Below are 19,736 nucleotides of genomic sequence, written 5' to 3'. Positions count from 1 at the left end.
TCATTACCTGTCAACTTTTGTATTTCTAAATATAGAAAATGAGTAAATTTATAACTCTCCATTTAAATAAATACATTTAAATAATACAAATAATACTTTTGTATTTCTAAATATAGAAAACTGGTCAATTTATGGCATTTATAACCCTCCATTTAAATAAATACATTTAAATAATACATTTGTATTTCTAAATATAGAAAATGAGTAAATTTATGGAATTTATAACGCTCCATTTAAATAAATACATTTAAATAATACATTTGTATTTCTAAATATAGAAAATGAGTAAATTTATGGAATTTATAACTCTCCATTCAAATAAATACATTTAAATAATACAAATAATACTTTTGTATTTCTAAATATAGAAAATGAGTAAATTTATGGCATTTATAACTCTCCATTTAAATAAATACATTTAAATAATACAAATAATACTTTTGTATTTCTAAATATAGAAAATGAGTAAATTTATGGAATTTATAACTCTCCATTTAAATAATACAAATAATACTTTTGTATTTCTAAATATAGAAAATGAGTAAATTTATGGCATTTATAACTCTCCATTTAAATAAATACATTTAAATAATATATTTAAATAATACATTTGTATTTCTAAATATAGAAAATGAGTAAATTTATGGAATTTATAACTCTCCATTTAAATAAATACATTTAAATAATACAAATAATACTTTTGTATTTCTAAATATAGATAACTGGTCAATTTATGGCATTTATAACTTCCATTTAAATAAATGCATTTAAATAATACATTCATATTTTAAATATAGAAAATGAGTAAATTTATGGCATTTATAACTCTCCATTTAAATAAATACATTTAAATAATACAAATAATACTTTTGTATTTCTAAATATAGAAAATGAGTAAATTTATGGCATTTATAACTCTCCATTTAAATAAATACATTTAAATAATACAAATAATACTTTTGTATTTCTAAATATAGAAAATGAGTAAATTTATGGCATTTATAACTCTCCATTTAAATAAATACATTTAAATAATACAAATAATACTTTTGTATTTCTAAATATAGATAACTGGTCAATTTATGGCATTTATAACTTCCATTTAAATAAATGCATTTAAATAATACATTCATATTTTAAATATAGAAAATGAGTAAATTTATGGAATTTATAACTCTCCATTTAAATAAATACATTTAAATAATACAAATAATACTTTTGTATTTCTATATATAGAAAATGAGTAAATTTATGGCATTTATAACTGTCCATTTAAATAAATACATTTAAATAATATATTTAAATAATACATTTGTATTTCTAAATATAGAAAATGAGTAAATTTATGGCATTTATAACTCCATTTAAATAAATACATTTAAATAATACAAATAATACTTTTGTATTTCTAAATATAGAAAACTGGCATTTATAACTTCCATTTAAATAAAGGCATTTAAATAATACATTTGTATTTTAAATATAGAAAATGAGTAAATTCATGGAATTTATAACTCTCCATTTAAATAAATACATTTAAATAATACAAATAATACTTTTGTATTTCTAAATATAGAAAATTAGTAAATTTATGGAATTTATAACTCTCCATTTAAATAAATACATTTAAATAATACAAATAATACGTTTGTATTTCTAAATATAGAAAATTTGTAAATTTATGGCATTTATAACTCTCCATTTAAATAAATACATTTAAATAATATATTTAAATAATACATTTGTATTTCTAAATATAGAAAATGAGTAAATGTATGGCATTTATAACTCTCCATTTAAATAAATACATTTAAATAATACAAATAATACTTTTGTATTTCTAAATATAGAAAATGAGTAAATTTATGGCATTTATAACTCTCCATTTAAATAAATACATTTAAATAATATATTTAAATAATACATTTGTATTTCTAAATATAGAAAATGAGTAAATTTATGGCATTTATAACTCTACATTTAAATAAATACATTTGAATAATACAAATAATACTTTTGTATTTCTAAATATAGAAAATGAGTAAATTTATGGCATTTATAACTGTCCATTTAAATAAATACATTTAAATAATATATTTAAATAATACATTTGTATTTCTAAATATAGAAAATGAGTAAATATATGGCATTTATAACTCTACATTTAAATAAATACATTTAAATAATATATTTAAATAATACTTTTGTATTTCTAAATATATAAAATGAGTAAATGTATGGCATTTATAACTCTCCATTTAAATAAATACATTTAAATAATAAATTTAAATAATACATTTGTATTTCTCAATATAGAAAATGAGTACATTTATGGCATTTATAACTCTCCATTTAAATAAATACATTTAAATAATACAAATAATACTTTTGTATTTCTAAATATAAAAATGAGTAAATTTATGGCATTTATAACTCTCCATTAAAATAAATACATTTAAATAATACAAATAATACTTTTGTATTTCTAAATATAGAAAACTGTCATTTATAACTTCCATTTAAATAAATGCATTTAAATAATACATTCGTATTTTAAATATAGAAAATGAGTAAATTTATGGAATTTATAACTCTCCATTTAAATAAATACATTTAAATAATACAAATAATACTTTTGTATTTCTAAATATAGAAAATGAGTAAATTTATGGAATTTATAACTCTCCATTTAAATAAATACATTTAAATAATATATTTAAATAATACATTTGTATTTCTAAATATAGAAAATTAGTAAATTTATGGCATTTATAACTCTCCATTTAAATAAATACATTTAAATAATACAAATAATACTTTTGTATTTCTAAATATAGAAAATTAGTAAATATATGGCATTTATAACTCTCCATTTGATATAACTTGATGGATTTAATACATTGTAAGGTTTGTAAAAATATTGTCAACATTGAAATAAAAACAATTGAGATTATAGTTGAGACATTTCCTCCTGGATGTGACATAAAGTATGAGAATGTGTGAGCTGCTGCCTCGCCTTCCTTACTTATAGAATCATCTCATATTTGTCAACATGTTTTCTCATATTTTTGCCAGCGATATCTTTTTGTATCATCCTTCTCTCGTCCATCCATCCATTTTCTACTGCTTGTCCCTTTCGGAGTTGCTGCAGCCTATCTCAGCTGTATTCGGGCGGAAGGCGGTGTACACCCTGGACAAGTCGCCACCTCATCGCAGGTGATATTAAGATAATATTACGATAATATAAGATAATAATTAGGTGATATAAGATAATAAAAATAAGATGATAATAAGATAATAATAGGACAATATTAAGATAATATAAGATAACAATTAGTTGATATAAGATCATAATATAAGATAATAGTCGAATGATTATTTTGATGAATAAATAAATGGAAAAAAACCCCATGTTCTTATTATTTATTGTGTGAATACTAAGTACTGCTGTCATGTGTACTTATTGTATCTGCTCATGTCCTTCTGTTGCTGTTGGAAAAGAAAAAAGCCGATAGCGACTAGAAAAAGGCCGATGGCGATACAGGTGAAAATGTGAAATATTGTCCCGGTGTTAGTTCAGCCGAGCAGCTCCTTGGTCTTCACTGCCAGGTGGTTGTCCACGTCTGCCGAGAAGGAGTCGGCCATTTGCTGAATCTGCCCAGACAGAGACAAACTAGAGGACGCGCTCGAGCAGCAGCAGAAACAACTCTTGCTCCCCACGTGCGATACGGACCTGTTTCTCCACCAGCCTCAAAACGTCCTCCGAGTGGCCCTCCTTGGACTTTTTCACCTGCGCCACCGTGCTGGAGCGAACCCTCCTCAGCGAGTCTTTGGCCTTGTTGCTCAACTGTTTGGCCGTCTTGACCAAGTTCTCTCTGTGCTCACGCGTCACTCTGCCAAGAAGGAAGAGACCTTGTTCACCACACACATGTCACCTCTATCACACTTCATCATGTCAGTGTAAACACTACAATTCTAATTACTCACATGTCACCTGTATCAGACTTGATCATGTCAGTGTAAACACTACAATTCTATTCTATTCACACACATGTTTCCTGTATCAGACTTGATCATGTCAGTGTAAACACTACAATTCTATTCTATTCACACACATGTCACCTCTATCAGACTTGATCATGTCAGTGTAAACACTACAATTCTAATTACTCACATGTCACCTGTATCACACTTGATCATGTCAGTGTAAACACTACAATTCTATTCTATTCACACACATGTCACCTGTATCAGACTTGATCATGTCAGTGTAAACACTACAATTCTAATTACTCACATGTCACCTGTATCAGACTTGATCATGTCAGTGTAAACACTACAATTCTATTCTATTCACACACCTCACCTGTATCAGACTTGATCATGTCAGTGTAAACACTACAATTCTATTTACTCACATGTCACCTGTATCGGACTTGATCATGTCAGTGTAAACACTACAATTCTATTCTATTCACCCACATGTTTCCTGTATCAGACTTGATCATGTCAGTGTAAACACTACAATTCTAATTACTCACATGTCACCTGTATCGGACTTGATCATGTCAGTGTAAACACTACAATTCTATTCTACTCACATGTCACCTGTATCAGACTTGATCATGTCAGTGTAAACACTACAATTCTATTTACTCACATGTCACCTGTATCAGACTTGATCATGTCAATGTAAACACTACAATTCTATTCTATTCACACACGTCACCTGTATCAGACTTGATCATGTCAGTGTAAACACTACAATTCTATTTACTCACATGTCACCTGTATCGGACTTGATCATGTCAGTGTAAACACTACAATTCTAATTACTCACATGTCACCTGTATCGGACTTGATCATGTCAGTGTAAACACTACAATTCTATTCTACTCACCCACATGTCACCTGTATCAGACTTGATCATGTCAGTGTAAACACTACAATTCTATTTACTCACATGTCACCTGTATCAGACTTGATCATGTCAATGTAAACACTACAATTCTATTCTATTAACCCACATGTCACCTGTATCAGACTTGATCATGTCAGTGTAAACACTACAATTCTATTCTATTCACACACGTCACCTGTATCGGACTTGATCATGTCAGTGTAAACACTACAATTCTATTCTATTCACACACATGTCACCTGTATCAGACTTGATCATGTCAGTGTAAACACTACAATTCTATTTACTCACATGTCACCTGTATCAGACTTGATCATGTCAGTGTAAACACTACAATTCTAATTACTCACATGTCACCTGTATCAGACTTGATCATGTCAGTGTAAACACTACAATTCTATTCTATTCACACACATGTCACCTGTATCAGACTTGATCATGTCAGTGTAAACACTACAATTCTATTATATTCACACACATGTCACCTGTATCAGACTTGATCATGTCAGTGTAAACACTACAATTCTAATTACTCACACGTCACCTGTATCAGACTTGATCATGTCAGTGTAAACACTACAATTCTATTCACCCACATGTCACCTGTATCAGACTTGATCATGTCAGTGCAAACACTACAATTCTATTCTATTCACCCACATGTTTCCTGTATCGGACTTGACCATGTCAGTGTAAACACTACAATTCTATTCTATTCACACACATGTCACCTGTATCGGACTTGATCATGTCAGTGTAAACACTACAATTCTATTCTATTCACACACATGTCACCTGTATCGGACTTGATCATGTCAGTGTAAACACTACAATTCTAATTACTCACATGTCAACTGTATCGGACTTGATCATGTCAGTGTAAACACTACAATTCTATTTACTCACATGTCACCTGTATCAGACTTGATCATGTCAGTGTAAACACTACAATTCTATTCTATTCACCCACATGTCACCTGTATCAGACTTGATCATGTCAGTGTAAACACTACAATTCTATTCTATTCACCCACATGTCACCTGTATCAGACTTGATCATGTCAGTGTAAACACTACAATTCTATTCTATTCACCCACATGTCACCTGTATCAGACTTGATCATGTCAGTGTAAACACTACAATTCTATTTACTCATATGTCACCTGTATCGGACTTGATCATGTCAGTGTAAACACTAAAATTCTATTTACTCACATGTCACCTGTATCGGACTTGATCATGTCAGTGTAAACACTACAATTCTATTCTATTCACCCACATGTTTCCTGTATCGGACTTGATCATGTAACATTTAAAATGGTGTGATTATGACAACTGATACCATTAAGTGCAGTTGCACTTCCAATACATTAGGTGGCAGCATAGTTTAGGTTATCAGTGCCATGTTGTCTAAAAAGAAAGTAGCTTTTCCCACAAAGTTTAAATGCTATGTTGCGCCCCACAAAGTGTTTACACTAAGTATTGCGGTCGTTACACAGCAGCTGATTGGTTGCAACGTTCACCTGACTTGTAGTTTCCGTGACCAAATTTGGAGGCGCTGAAATCGCCGTGTAAAATCGCTAATGCTAATAGTAGCCTGTCTATGGCAAATCCAATGTAAATTAGCATCGAGCTAGCGCATTTATGGGAGAGTGTAGCCTTACTTTACTCTGTGTTGATATCGACTACGTGTCTTTCGCCATAAATATCGTTTCATCGCCCGGCCCTACATGCGGGTTGTCTTGCTGATACCAGAGCGATGTCTGATATCATTTTTTTTTTTTTTTTTTTAAAGATTTAAAAGTTGTTTTCTGCAGGTTGCAACTCTGCAATCACCTTGCTTGTTTGAATCACTCACTTGCTCACTCACTTGCTTGTTTGAATCACTCACTGCGCTCCTTTTCTCCCTAATTGTCCTTTTTTCCCGCCTCTATTTGCAAACAAGTCAGTATTTACCGCCAACAATACGCATAATTACTGATTGGCTCGCCAAATCAAGGCCGCCATCGTCTCTTTGGAAATGCAAATCTGACGCCCGCCCAGACTGATTGGAGGGGGAAGGGGCGGGGCTGCTCTGACGCGTGTCGCCGCCATAACACCTGCTGCCGCCGCACATGCTTGCGGATACGCCGCGCATGTTTTATGCAAATGAGGACATTCTCTGATGGAAACAAGCAGCCTGTGTATTATCCACTTTTGGCTTATGCTAATAGTAGCACGTCCTTATTTGGCTAATGCTAATAGTAGCATGTCCTTATTTAGCTAATGCTAATAGTAGCATGTCCTTATTTGGCTAATGCTAATAGTAGCATGTCGTTATTTGGCTAATGCTAATAGTAGCATGTCATTATTTAGCTAATGCTAATAGTAGCATGTCCTTATTTGGCTAATGCTAATAGTAGCATGTCCTTATTTGGCTAATGCTAATAGGAGCATGTCGTTATTTAGCTAATGCTAATAGTAGCATGTCCTTATTTGGCTAATGCTAATAGTAGCATGTCGTTATTTGGCTAATGCTAATAGTAGCATGTCGTTATTTGGCTAATACTAATAGTAGCCTGTCCTTATTTGGCTAATGCTAATAGTAGCATGTCCTTATTTGGCTAATGCTAATAGTAGCATGTCGTTATTTGGCTAATGCTAATAGTAGCATGTCCTTATTTGGCTAATGCTAATAGTAGCATGTCCTTATTTGGCTAATGCTAATAGTAGCATGTCGTTATTTGGCTAATGCTGATAGTAGCATGTCCTTATTTGGCTAATGCTAATAGTAGCATGTCCTTATTTGGCTAATGTTAATAGTAGCATGTCACTATTTAGCTAATGCTAATAGTAGCATGTCCTTATTTGGCTAATGCTAATAGTAACATGTCCTTATTTGGATAATGTTAATAGTAGCATGTCATTATTTAGCTAATGCTAATAGTAGCATGTCCTTATTTGGCTAATGCTAATAGTAGCACGTCCTTATTTGGCTAATGCTAATAGTAGCATGTCCTTATTTGGCTAATGCTAATAGTAGCATGTCCTTATTTGGCTAATGCTAATAGTAGCATGTCCTTATTTGGCTAATGCTAATAGTAGCACGTCCTTATTTGGCTAATGCTAATAGTAGCATGTCCTTATTTGGCTAATGCTAATAGTAGCATGTCCTTAGTTGGCTAATGCTAATAGTAGCATGTCCTTATTTGGCTAATGCTAATAGGAGCATGTCGTTATTTAGCTAATGCTAATAGTAGCATGTCATTATTTAGCTAATGCTAATAGTAGCATGTCGTTATTTAGCTAATGCTAATAGTAGCATGTCGTTATTTAGCTAATGCTAATAGTAGTATGTCCTTATTTGTCCGTCATCAATTTATCAACTTTATTCTCCACAAAAATAAAATTGTACGAACATTTGGAATAACAAAACTTTATTCTTGTAAAATTGAGACTTTATTCTTCAAAAATAAATAAATTAAAATGTTATTTATTTCCCCTTGGTTATTTGAATATACAGAATATTATTTTTGTTTTCGTTCTTCAGAAAATAACACTTTAATGTTACATTTTTATTGTCAAATTGCTACTTTTACAATTTAAATATGATTTTTCCACATATTATATTTTTGCCTCGAAAAATTTCAACCGTATTTTCAAAATAAAATATTTGTGTTTCCTCACACGATATTACAGCGTTTTTCATAAATTTGCTACTTTATTCACCAAAAAATGACAACTTTTTTTATTGCAGAGTAACAACTACATGAAACTAAATATCATTTTTCCATAATATGAAATGTTTCTTGTCAAATGTGTGACTTGATTCATGTTAATGTTTTTGCTGAATAATATAACTTACATATAACATCTCAAATAACAACTTTATTATTGTAAAACTGACAATATATTCTATAACAAAAACTCAAAATGTTATTTTTTTTTTATGATCTAAATATACAGAATATGATATTTTGGTGCTGTTCAATTGTGACTTTATTCTTTTGAAAATAACACTTTTTTCTCACACAATATTACAACATTTTTCACATAAATTTGCTACTTTAACAACTTCATTCTCCTTTATATATTTTTTTCACATTTGACATTTTAACCCCATAAAATGAATTACCTTTTTTTTTTAATGACTCTTGTTTTCTCACACAATATTAAAACTTATTCCACATAAAAGTGCGACTTTATTCTCATCAGATTTGACAATCATCCAACAACTTTGTTGACATAAATATTATTTTTCCCCAGATTACATTTTTGGTCTCATAAAATCGTGACTTTATTCTTTTTTTCCCCCCAATAACACATTTTCCTGTAAAATTGATTGTTTATTCTCATAAAAATACGACATTATTATTATAATATTCTGATTAACAACATTTTTTGTGCGCCCTATCTTAAAAATAAACTGTGCTAATAATCTGTGTTTATACATGAATAATCAGATGATTTTTTTGTGATTAATCAAGTGTTAACTTTGACAATCTTAATAAAAAATAAATCTAAAAACAAAATACTTTTTTTAATAAATTTTTTAAATTAGAATCAAGATGAATAAAAATTGCGATTCGGATGTCAATTAATTTTTTTGTGCGCCCTATCTTAAAAATAAACTGTGCTAATAATCTATGTTTATAAATGATAAATGAGATATTTTTTGTAATTAATCACATGTCTTAATTTTGACACTTTTTTTTTTTTAATTCCAAAAAAATGTTTAATTGATTTTTGAAAAATGTGAATAAAAATCGCAATCTCAATGTGAATCCATTTTTTTTGTGCGCCCTATCTTAAAAATAAACTGTGCTAATAATCTATGTTTATAAATGATTAATGAGATATGTTTTGTAATTAATCACGTTTTAATTTTGACACTTTTTTGTTAATTCCAAAAAAATGTTTAATTGATTTTTGAAAAATTTGAATAAAAATTTGAATAAAAATCGCAATCTGAATGTGGATTGATTTTTTGTGCGCCCTATTTTAAAAATAAACTGTGCTAAAAATCTGTGTTCATACATGAATAATGAGATGATTTTTTTGTGATTAATCAAGTGTTAACTTTGACAATCTTAATTTAAAAAAAATATATATATATAAAAAATAAATACTTTTTAAAATAAATTTTGGAACATTTTTATCGATTTAAAATCAAGATTAATAAAAATTGCGATTCGGATGTCAATTGATTTTTTGTGCGCCCTATCTTAAAAATAAACTGTGCTAATAATCTATGTTTATAAATGATGAATGAGATATTTTTTGTAATTAATCACGTCTTAATTTTGACACTTTTTTTTTTCAAATAAAAAAAAAAAGTTTATTTGATTTTTGAAAAATTTGAATAAAAATCTGAATGTGAATCCATTTTTTTGTGCGCCCTATCTTAAAAATAAACTGTGCTAATAATCTAAGTTTATAAATGATAAATGAGATTTGTTTTGTAATTAATCACGTCTTAATTTTGACCCTTTTTTTTTTATTCCAAAAAAATGTTGAATTGATTTTTGAAAAATTTGAATCGATTTAGAATCGAGATGAATAAAAATGGCAATCTGAATGTGAATCGATTTTTTTGTGCGCCCTATCTTAAAAATATACTGTGCTAATAATCTGTGTTTATACATGAATAATCAGATGATTTTTTTGTGATTGATCAAGTGTTAACTTTGACCATCTTAATTTAAAAAAAATTAAAAATCTAAAAACAAAATACTTTTTTTTAATACATTTTTTAAATTTTTAATCGATTTAGAATCAAGATTAATAAAAATTGCGATTCGGATGTCAATTGATTTTTTGTGCGCCCTATCTTAAAAATAAACTGTGCTAATAATCTATGTTTATACATGAATAATGAGATGATTTTTGTAATTAATCACGTCTTAATTTTGACACTTTTTATTTTTTAATTAAAAAAAAGTTTAATTGATTTTTGAAAAATTTGAATAAAAATCGCAATCTGAATGTGAATAAAAAAATGTGTGCGCCCTATCTAAAAAAAAACCTGTGCTAATAATCTGTGTTTATACATGATAAATGAGATATTTTTTGTAATTAATCACGTCTTAATTTTGACACTTTTTTTTTTTAATTCCAAAAATTTTTTTCATTGATTTTTGAAAAATTTGAATAAAAATGGCAATCTGAATGTGAATCAATTTTTTTGTGCGCTCTATCTTAAAAATAAACTGTGCTAATAATCTGTGTTTATACATGAATAATGAGATGATTTTTTGTGATTAATCAAGTGTTAACTTTGACAATCTTAATTTTTTTAAAATTTTAAAATCTAGAACAAAATTATTTTTTTAATACATTTTTTAAATTTTTAATCGATTTAGAATCAAGATTAATAAAAATTGCGATTCGGATGTCAATTGATTTTTTGTGCGGCCTATCTTAAAAATAAACTGCTAATAATCTATGTTTATACATGATGAATGAGATATATTTTTTGTAATTAATCACGTCTTAATTTTGACACTTTTTTTTTAATTAAAAAAAAAGTAATTGATTTTTGAAAAATTTGCATAAAAATCGCAATCTGAATGTGAATAAAAAAATGTGTGCGCCCTATCTAAAAAAAAACTGTGCTAATAATCTGTGTTTATACATGATAAATGAGATATTTTTTGTAATTAATCACATCTTAATTTTGACACTTTTTTTTTTTAATTCCAAAAAATGTTTTCATTGATTTTTTAAAAATTTGAATAAAAATCGCAATCTGAATGTGAATCCATTTTTTGTGCGCCCTACCTTAAAAATAAACTGTGCTAATAATCTGTGTTTATACATGAATAATGAGATGATTTTTTGTGATTAATCAAGTGTTAACTTCGACAATCTTAATTCAAAAAAATAAAATAAAATTTAAAACAAAATTCTTTTTTTAATACATTTTTTAATTTTTTTATCGATTTAGAATAAAGATTAATAAAAATTGCGATTCGGATGTCAATTGATTTTTTGTGCGCCCTATCTTAAAAATAAACTGTGCTAATAATCTATGTTTATAAATGATGAATGAGATATTTTTTGTAATTAATCACGTCTTAATTTTGACACTTTTTTTTTTCAAATTTAAAAAAAAAAGTTTAATTGATTTTTGAAAAATGTGAATAAAAATGGCAATCTGAATGTGAATCCATTTTTTTGTGCGCCCTATCTTAAAAATAAACTGTGAACATGAAAAGTGGGAGATGTGACACACACAGGACATGCACTTGGGGACGGGTGGCTTTTTCAAAATAAAAGACTCCCTGTGTGCAGGATGGAACGGAGTAGTTACGAGGGAGACTCACTTAGGGACCAGCACCTTGATGAAGGACCCGTCCACTTCAGGGTTGAGCTTCATGCTGCTCTCTTTCAGGGCACGGGCGGCCGCCGCTGTCGCCTGAACAGAAGTGGGGGGGGGGGGGGGGGGGTTACGACTGCAGGTAGTGCTCTTTCTCCAGCTGGCAACCATTAAGGTGTGTGTGTGTGTGTGTGTGTGTGTGTGTGTGTGTGTGCACCATGGAAGTGCCCTGGGCCACTGTCAGCACCAAGTCCTGGGGGAGAGGACTGAGAGGTTGCAGGGCAGGGTGCTGACCCCGCCAGGGTGACCCTACAAGGGTGTCTGCTTGTGTGACGCACACACACACACACACACACACGCACACACACACGCACTACAAGGGCCAGAGTGAAAAGTAAAGGAGTCAAAGTGTTGACATAAAAGTTTGTCTGAGACAAAACAGTTTGAATAAAATCACACTTTTGGTAAAGTTGCATTCTTTTTGTAAAAATGTCACCTTATTTTCAACTTTATTCTCCAGATTATTCCATTTTTGGTCAATTGTGATGCCACTCTTTCAAAAATAACACACACACACACACAATACTACAACTTTGCAACTTTATTCACAATTCTTTTCTAATTATCTCACATATTTTCTCCTAAATATCACTTTCCCCACAATATTACTCCCGTGAAATCGTTACTTAATTATTCTAATTTTATTCTGTCCACTTGGCAAATTTGTGAACTTTGTTATAATAAAAATAAAAATATAAGAAAATCTGGAATAGTACAACTTTATTATTGTAGACTTTATTATTAAGACTTTCTTTGAGAAATAAAACTTAAAATGTCAAGATTTTTTTTCCATTATTGAATACACAGTCATTAATTATCCGCCATCATTTGGCTAATGCTAATAGTAGCATGTCGCTATTTGGCTAATGCTAATAGTAGCATGTCATTATTTACCTTCCATCATTTGGCTAATGCTAATAGTAGCATGTCGTTATTTACCTTCCATCATTTGGCTAATGCTAATAGTAGCATGACGTTATTTACCTTCCATTATTTGGCTAATGCTAATAGTAGCATGATGTTATTTGTACACCATTATTTGGCTAATGCTAATAGTAGCATGTTGTTATTTACCTTCCATCATTTGGCTAATGCTAATAGTAGCATGACGTTATTTACCTTCCATCATTTGGCTAATGCTAATAGTAGCATGACGTTATTTACCTTCCATCATTTGGCTAATGATAATAGTAGCATGATGTTATTTGTATGCCATTATTTGGCTAATGCTAATAGTAGCATGTCGTTATTTACCTTCCATCATTTGGCTAATGCTAATAGTAGCATGATGTTATTTGTACACCATTATTTGGCTAATGCTAATAGTAGCATGTTGTTATTTACCTTCCATCATTTGGCTAATGCTAATAGTAGCATGACATTATTTACCTTCCATCATTTGGCTAATGCTAATAGTAGCATGTCGCTATTTGGCTAATGCTAATAGTAGCATGTCATTATTTACCTTCCATCATTTGGCTAATGCTAATAGTAGCATGTCATTATTTGTACGACCTCATTTGGCTAATGCTAATAGTAGCATGTCGTTATTTACCTTCCATCATTTGGCTAATGCTAATAGTAGCATGATGTTATTTGTACACCATTATTTGGCTAATGCTAATAGTAGCATGTTGTTATTTACCTTCCATCATTTGGCTAATGATAATAGTAGCATGATGTTATTTGTATGCCATTATTTGGCTAATGCTAATAGTAGCATGTCGTTATTTACCTTCCATCATTTGGCTAATGCTAATAGTAGCATGACGTTATTTACCTTCCATCATTTGGCTAATGCTAATAGTAGCATGATGTTATTTGTACGCCATCATTTGGCTAATGCTAATGGTAGCATGTTGTTATTTACCTTCCATCATTTGGCTAATGCTAAAGTAGCGTGTCATTATTTGTACGCTATCATTTGGCTAAAGCTAATGTCGTTATTTGGCTAATACTAATAGTAGCATGTCGTTATTTGTCCGCCATCATTTGGCTAATGCTAATAGTAGCATGTCGTTATTTGGCTAATGCTAATAGTAGCATGTCGTTATTTGTCCGCCATCATTTGGCTAATGCTAATAGTAGCATGTCGTTATTTGTACGCCATCTTTTGGCTAATGCTAATAGTAGCATGTCATTATTTGGCTAATGCTAATAGTAGCATGTCGTTATTTGGCTAATGCTAATAGTAGCATGTCGTTATTTGTCCGCCATCATTTGGCTAATGCTAATAGGAGCATGTTGTTATTTAATCCGCCATTATTTGGCTAATGCTAATAGTAGCATGTTGTTATTTCATCCGCCATTATTTGGCCAATGCTAATAGTAGCATGTCATTATTTGTCCGCCATCAATTTATCAACTTTATTCTCCACAAAAATACAAATATACTAACATTTGGAATAACAAAACTTTATTCTTGTAATATTGACACTTTGTTCTTAAAGAAACTACTTAAAATGTTATTTTTCCCCCTTCGTTACCTGAATATAAAGAATATTATTTTTTGCTCTTGTTAAATTGTGACTTCATTCTTTTAAAAATAACACTTTTCCTCACACAATTTTACAGCATTTTCTTGTAAAACTGCTACTTTTACAACTTAATTCTCCTAAATAATTGTTTTTTACATATAAGTTTTTTCACCTCATAAAATTGCAACCGTATGTATATATATTTTTTTTAATTACTGTATAATTTTTTTAATCACTTTTAATTACTTAATTTTTAATTACTTGTTTTTTTAATTACATAAAATTGATACTTTATTCTCATAAAATCACAACTTTAAAAAAAAATTAAGATCTAAAAATTTCACCCATTTTTTTTCTGAAAAATTTGTGACTATTCTTGTAAAAAAAATAAAAATCTAATAATATAACTTTATTCTTTCCAAAAATAAAAACATAAGAACATCTAGAATAATACATCTATATTCTTGTAAAATTAAGACTATTTTACAAAAAACGTTAAAATGTATAAAAAAAAATTCACCCCATTATCCGAATATAAAGAATATTATATTTTGGTCCTGTTAAATTATGACTTCATTCTTTTAAAAATAACACTTTTACTCATAAAACTTTACAGCATTTTCTTGTAAAACTGCTACTTTTACAAATTAATAAAAAATATTTACATATTAGTTTTTTCACCTCATAAAATTGCAATTGTATACATATATATCTTTTTTATTACTTGTTTTCTCACACAAAATTGCTACTTTATTCTCATAAAAATGCAGCTAATGTTAGCAATCAATTCTACCTCTAAATGACTAACAATTCATTTAAAAAGTGTCAACAAAGCTTCATTTACGTTGTGTAACATGTGTAATAACAGACTGTAGCAACATTGTTTTTGTAAGAGTGAACACTGAGGAACTCTTTTTCGAGCTTAGTAACACATTGGCGTGCTACGCTATTAGCCGTAAAAGCTAACTACAGAAAGAGATTATTCGACAACACGAAACCTGTTTGTGTTTGTAACACACAACACTGTGATACAACACCAATCTGTACTGAGTGAAAAACATCAACATATTACAGTAACTGTAAAGTATTATTAAATGTTTGGTTTGTACGTTGTCCTTTTGGTCCAGCTGGCCAGGGATGTTTTTTCCGGTTTATTTGGGTAAGCACTCCATTTACGTCAAAATACGTTGTCTCCAAATTCCACATTTATAGCTCAAAGTCATTTTCGCTTCAGTCTGTTCCAACGTCTAACCTTCTTTTTCGTGCTTGCTTCTATTAGCAGCAGTTCATCCTCAGTGTATTCAGCTTTAAAAAAAAATAAGGCTGTGAATCCTCATTTGTCCAAAAATTGTTGTCTTGGTGGTTTGTTATCGATTCTGCCATGATTAGAACACACCCTCGCGCTTGCTTCCGGAAGTAGGAACACACAATTGGAAACTGAAATCAATGCGCTGAAAAAAATCGGATTAAAATGATCAAAATAGTGGAAATATTGTACATATTACATATTGTTATGAAGGTGTCTGTTACTACATTATATATATATACTTGCAGTGTATATATTGTACATATTACATATTGTTATGAAGGTGTCTGTTACTACATTATATATATATACTTGCAGTGTGTATATTGTACATATTACATATTGTTATGAAGGTGTCTGTTACTACATTATATATATATACTTGCAGTGTATATATTGTACATATTACATATTGTTATGAAGGTGTCTGTTACTACATTATATATATACTTGCAGTGTGTATATTGTACATATTACATATTGTTATGAAGGTGTCTGTTACTACATTATATATATACTTGCAGTGTGTATATTGTACATATTACATATTGTTATGAAGGTGTCTGTTACTACATTATATATATATATACTTGCAGTGTATATATTGTACATATTACATATTGTTATGAAGGTGTCTGTTACTACATTATATATATACTTGCAGTGTGTATATTGTACATATTACATATTGTTATGAAGGTGTCTGTTACTACATTATATATATATACTTGCAGTGTATATATTGTACATATTACATATTGTTATGAAGGTGTCTGTTACTACATTATATATATACTTGCAGTGTGTATATTGTACATATTACATATTGTTATGAAGGTGTCTGTTACTACATTATTTATATACTTGCAGTGTGTATATTGTACATATTACATATTGTTATGAAGGTGTCTGTTACTACATTATATATATACTAGCAGTTTATATTGTACATATTACATATTGTTATGAAGGTGTCTGTTTCTACATTATATATATACTTGCAATGTGTATATTGTACATATTACATATTATTATGAAGGTGTTTGTTACTACATTATATATATACTTGTATATTGTACATATTACATATTGTTATGAAGGTGTCTGTTACTACATTATATATATATATACTTGCAGTGTATATATTGTACATATTACATATTGTTATGAAGGTGTCTGTTACTACATTATATATATACTTGCAGTGTGTATATTGTACATATTACATATTGTTATGAAGGTGTCTGTTCCTACATTATATATATACTTGCAGTGTGTATATTGTACATATTACATATTGTTATGAAGGTGTCTGTTACTACATTATATATATATATACTTGCAGTGTGTATATTGTACATATTACATATTGTTATGAAGGTGTCTGTTACTAAATTATATATATACTTGCAGTGTGTATATTGTACATATTACATATTGTTATGAAGGTGTCTGTTACTACATTATATATATACACTTGCAGTGTATATATTGTACATATTACATTTTGTTATGAAGGTGTCTGTTACTACATTATATATATACTTGCAGTGTGTATATTGTACATATTACATATTGTTATGAAGGTGTCTGTTACTACATTATATATATATACTTGCAGTGTATATATTGTACATATTACATATTGTTATGAAGGTGTCTGTTACTACATTATATATATACTTGCAGTGTGTATATTGTACATATTACATATTGTTATGAAGGTCTCTGTTACTACATTATATATATACTTGCAGTGTGTATATTGTACATATTACATATTGTTATGAAGGTGTCTGTTACTACATTATATATATACTTGCAGTGTGTATATTGTACATATTACATATTGTTATGAAGGTGTCTGTTACTACATTATATATATATACTTGCAGTGTGTATATTGTACATATTACATATTATTATGAAGGTGTTTGTTACTACATTATATATATACTTGTATATTGTACATATTACATATTGTTATGAAGGTGTCTGTTACTACATTATATATATACTTGCAGTGTGTATATTGTACATATTACATATTGTTATGAAGGTGTCTGTTACTACATTATATATATACTAGCAGTTTATATTGTACATATTACATATTGTTATGAAGGTGTCTGTTTCTACATTATATATATACTTGCAATGTGTATATTGTACATATTACATATTATTATGAAGGTGTTTGTTACTACATTATATATATACTTGTATATTGTACATATTACATATTGTTATGAAGGTGTCTGTTACTACATTATATATATATACTTGCAGTGTATATATTGTACATATTACATATTGTTATGAAGTTGTCTGTTACTACATTATATATATACTTGCAGTGTGTATATTGTACATATTACATATTGTTATGAAGGTGTCTGTTACTACATTATATATATACACTTGCAGTGTGTATATTGTACATATTACATATTGTTATGAAGGTGTCTGTTACTACATTATATATATACTTGCAGTGTGTATATTGTACATATTACATATTGTTATGAAGGTGTCTGTTACTACATTTTATATATATACTTGCAGTGTGTATATTGTACATATTACATATTGTTATGAAGGTGTCTGTTACTACATTATATATATACTTGTATATTGTCCATATTACATATTGGTATGAAGGTGTCTGTTACTACATTATATATATACTTGTATATTGTACATATTACATATTGTTATGAAGGTGTCTGTTACTACATTATATATATACTTGCAGTGTGTATATTGTACATATTACATATTATTATGAAGGTGTCTGTTACTACATTATATATATACTTGCAGTGTGTATATTGTACATATTACATATTGTTATGAAGGTGTCTGTTACTAAATTATATATATATACTTGTATATTGTACATATTACATATTGTTATGAAGGTGTCTGTTACTACATTATATATATATACTTGCAGTGTATATATTGTACATATTACATATTGTTATGAAGGTGTCTGTTACTACATTATATATATACTTGCAGTGTGTATATTGTACATATTACATATTGTTATGAAGGTGTCTGTCACTACATTATATATATACTTGCAGTGTGTATATTGTACATATTACATATTGTTATGAAGGTGTCTGTTACTACATTATATATATACTTGCAGTGTGTATATTGTACATATTACATATTGTTATGAAGGTGTCTGTTACTACATTATATATATACTTGTAGTGTGTATATTGTACATATTACATATTAAGAAGGAGTCTGTTACTACATTATATATATATACTTGCAGTGTATATATTGTACATATTACATATTGTTATGAAGGTGTCTGTTACTACATTATATATATACTTGCAGTGTGTATATTGTACATATTACATATTGTTATGAAGGTGTCTGTCACTACATTATATATATACTTGCAGTGTGTATATTGTACATATTACATATTGTTATGAAGGTGTCTGTTACTACATTATATATATACTTGCAGTGTGTATATTGTACATATTACATATTGTTATGAAGGTGTCTGTTACTACATTATACATATACACTTGTAGTGTGTATATTGTACATATTACATATTAAGAAGGAGTCTGTTACTACATTATATATATACTTGTATATTGTACATATTACATATTGTTATGAAGGTGTCTGTTACT

General features: G+C 28.8%; 1 protein-coding gene across 4 annotated transcripts in view; it reads right to left on the bottom strand.

Moving 5' to 3' along the window:
* Positions 1–3,408: 3,408 nt before the first annotated feature.
* The window catches only part of mrrf (mitochondrial ribosome recycling factor), a 45,010-nt gene continuing 28,682 nt past the window's right edge, over positions 3,409–19,736 (bottom strand). For all 4 annotated transcript variants that reach the window (XM_061966042.1, XM_061966043.2, XM_061966041.1 and 1 more), the window contains 3 exons: positions 12,227–12,318; positions 3,734–3,893; positions 3,409–3,654 (listed from right to left, as the gene is read on the bottom strand). In XM_061966042.1, the coding sequence (XP_061822026.1) occupies positions 3,577–3,654; positions 3,734–3,893; positions 12,227–12,318 (330 nt within the window). In that variant the 3' untranslated portion in view covers positions 3,409–3,576. The remainder of the gene's footprint in view (positions 3,655–3,733; positions 3,894–12,226; positions 12,319–19,736) is intronic.

The sequence above is a fragment of the Nerophis lumbriciformis genome, linkage group LG11 (genome assembly GCF_033978685.3).
Source record: "Nerophis lumbriciformis linkage group LG11, RoL_Nlum_v2.1, whole genome shotgun sequence".
Taxonomy (NCBI): domain Eukaryota; kingdom Metazoa; phylum Chordata; class Actinopteri; order Syngnathiformes; family Syngnathidae; genus Nerophis; species Nerophis lumbriciformis.
This window is presented reverse-complemented; position numbering and strand designations above follow the sequence as displayed.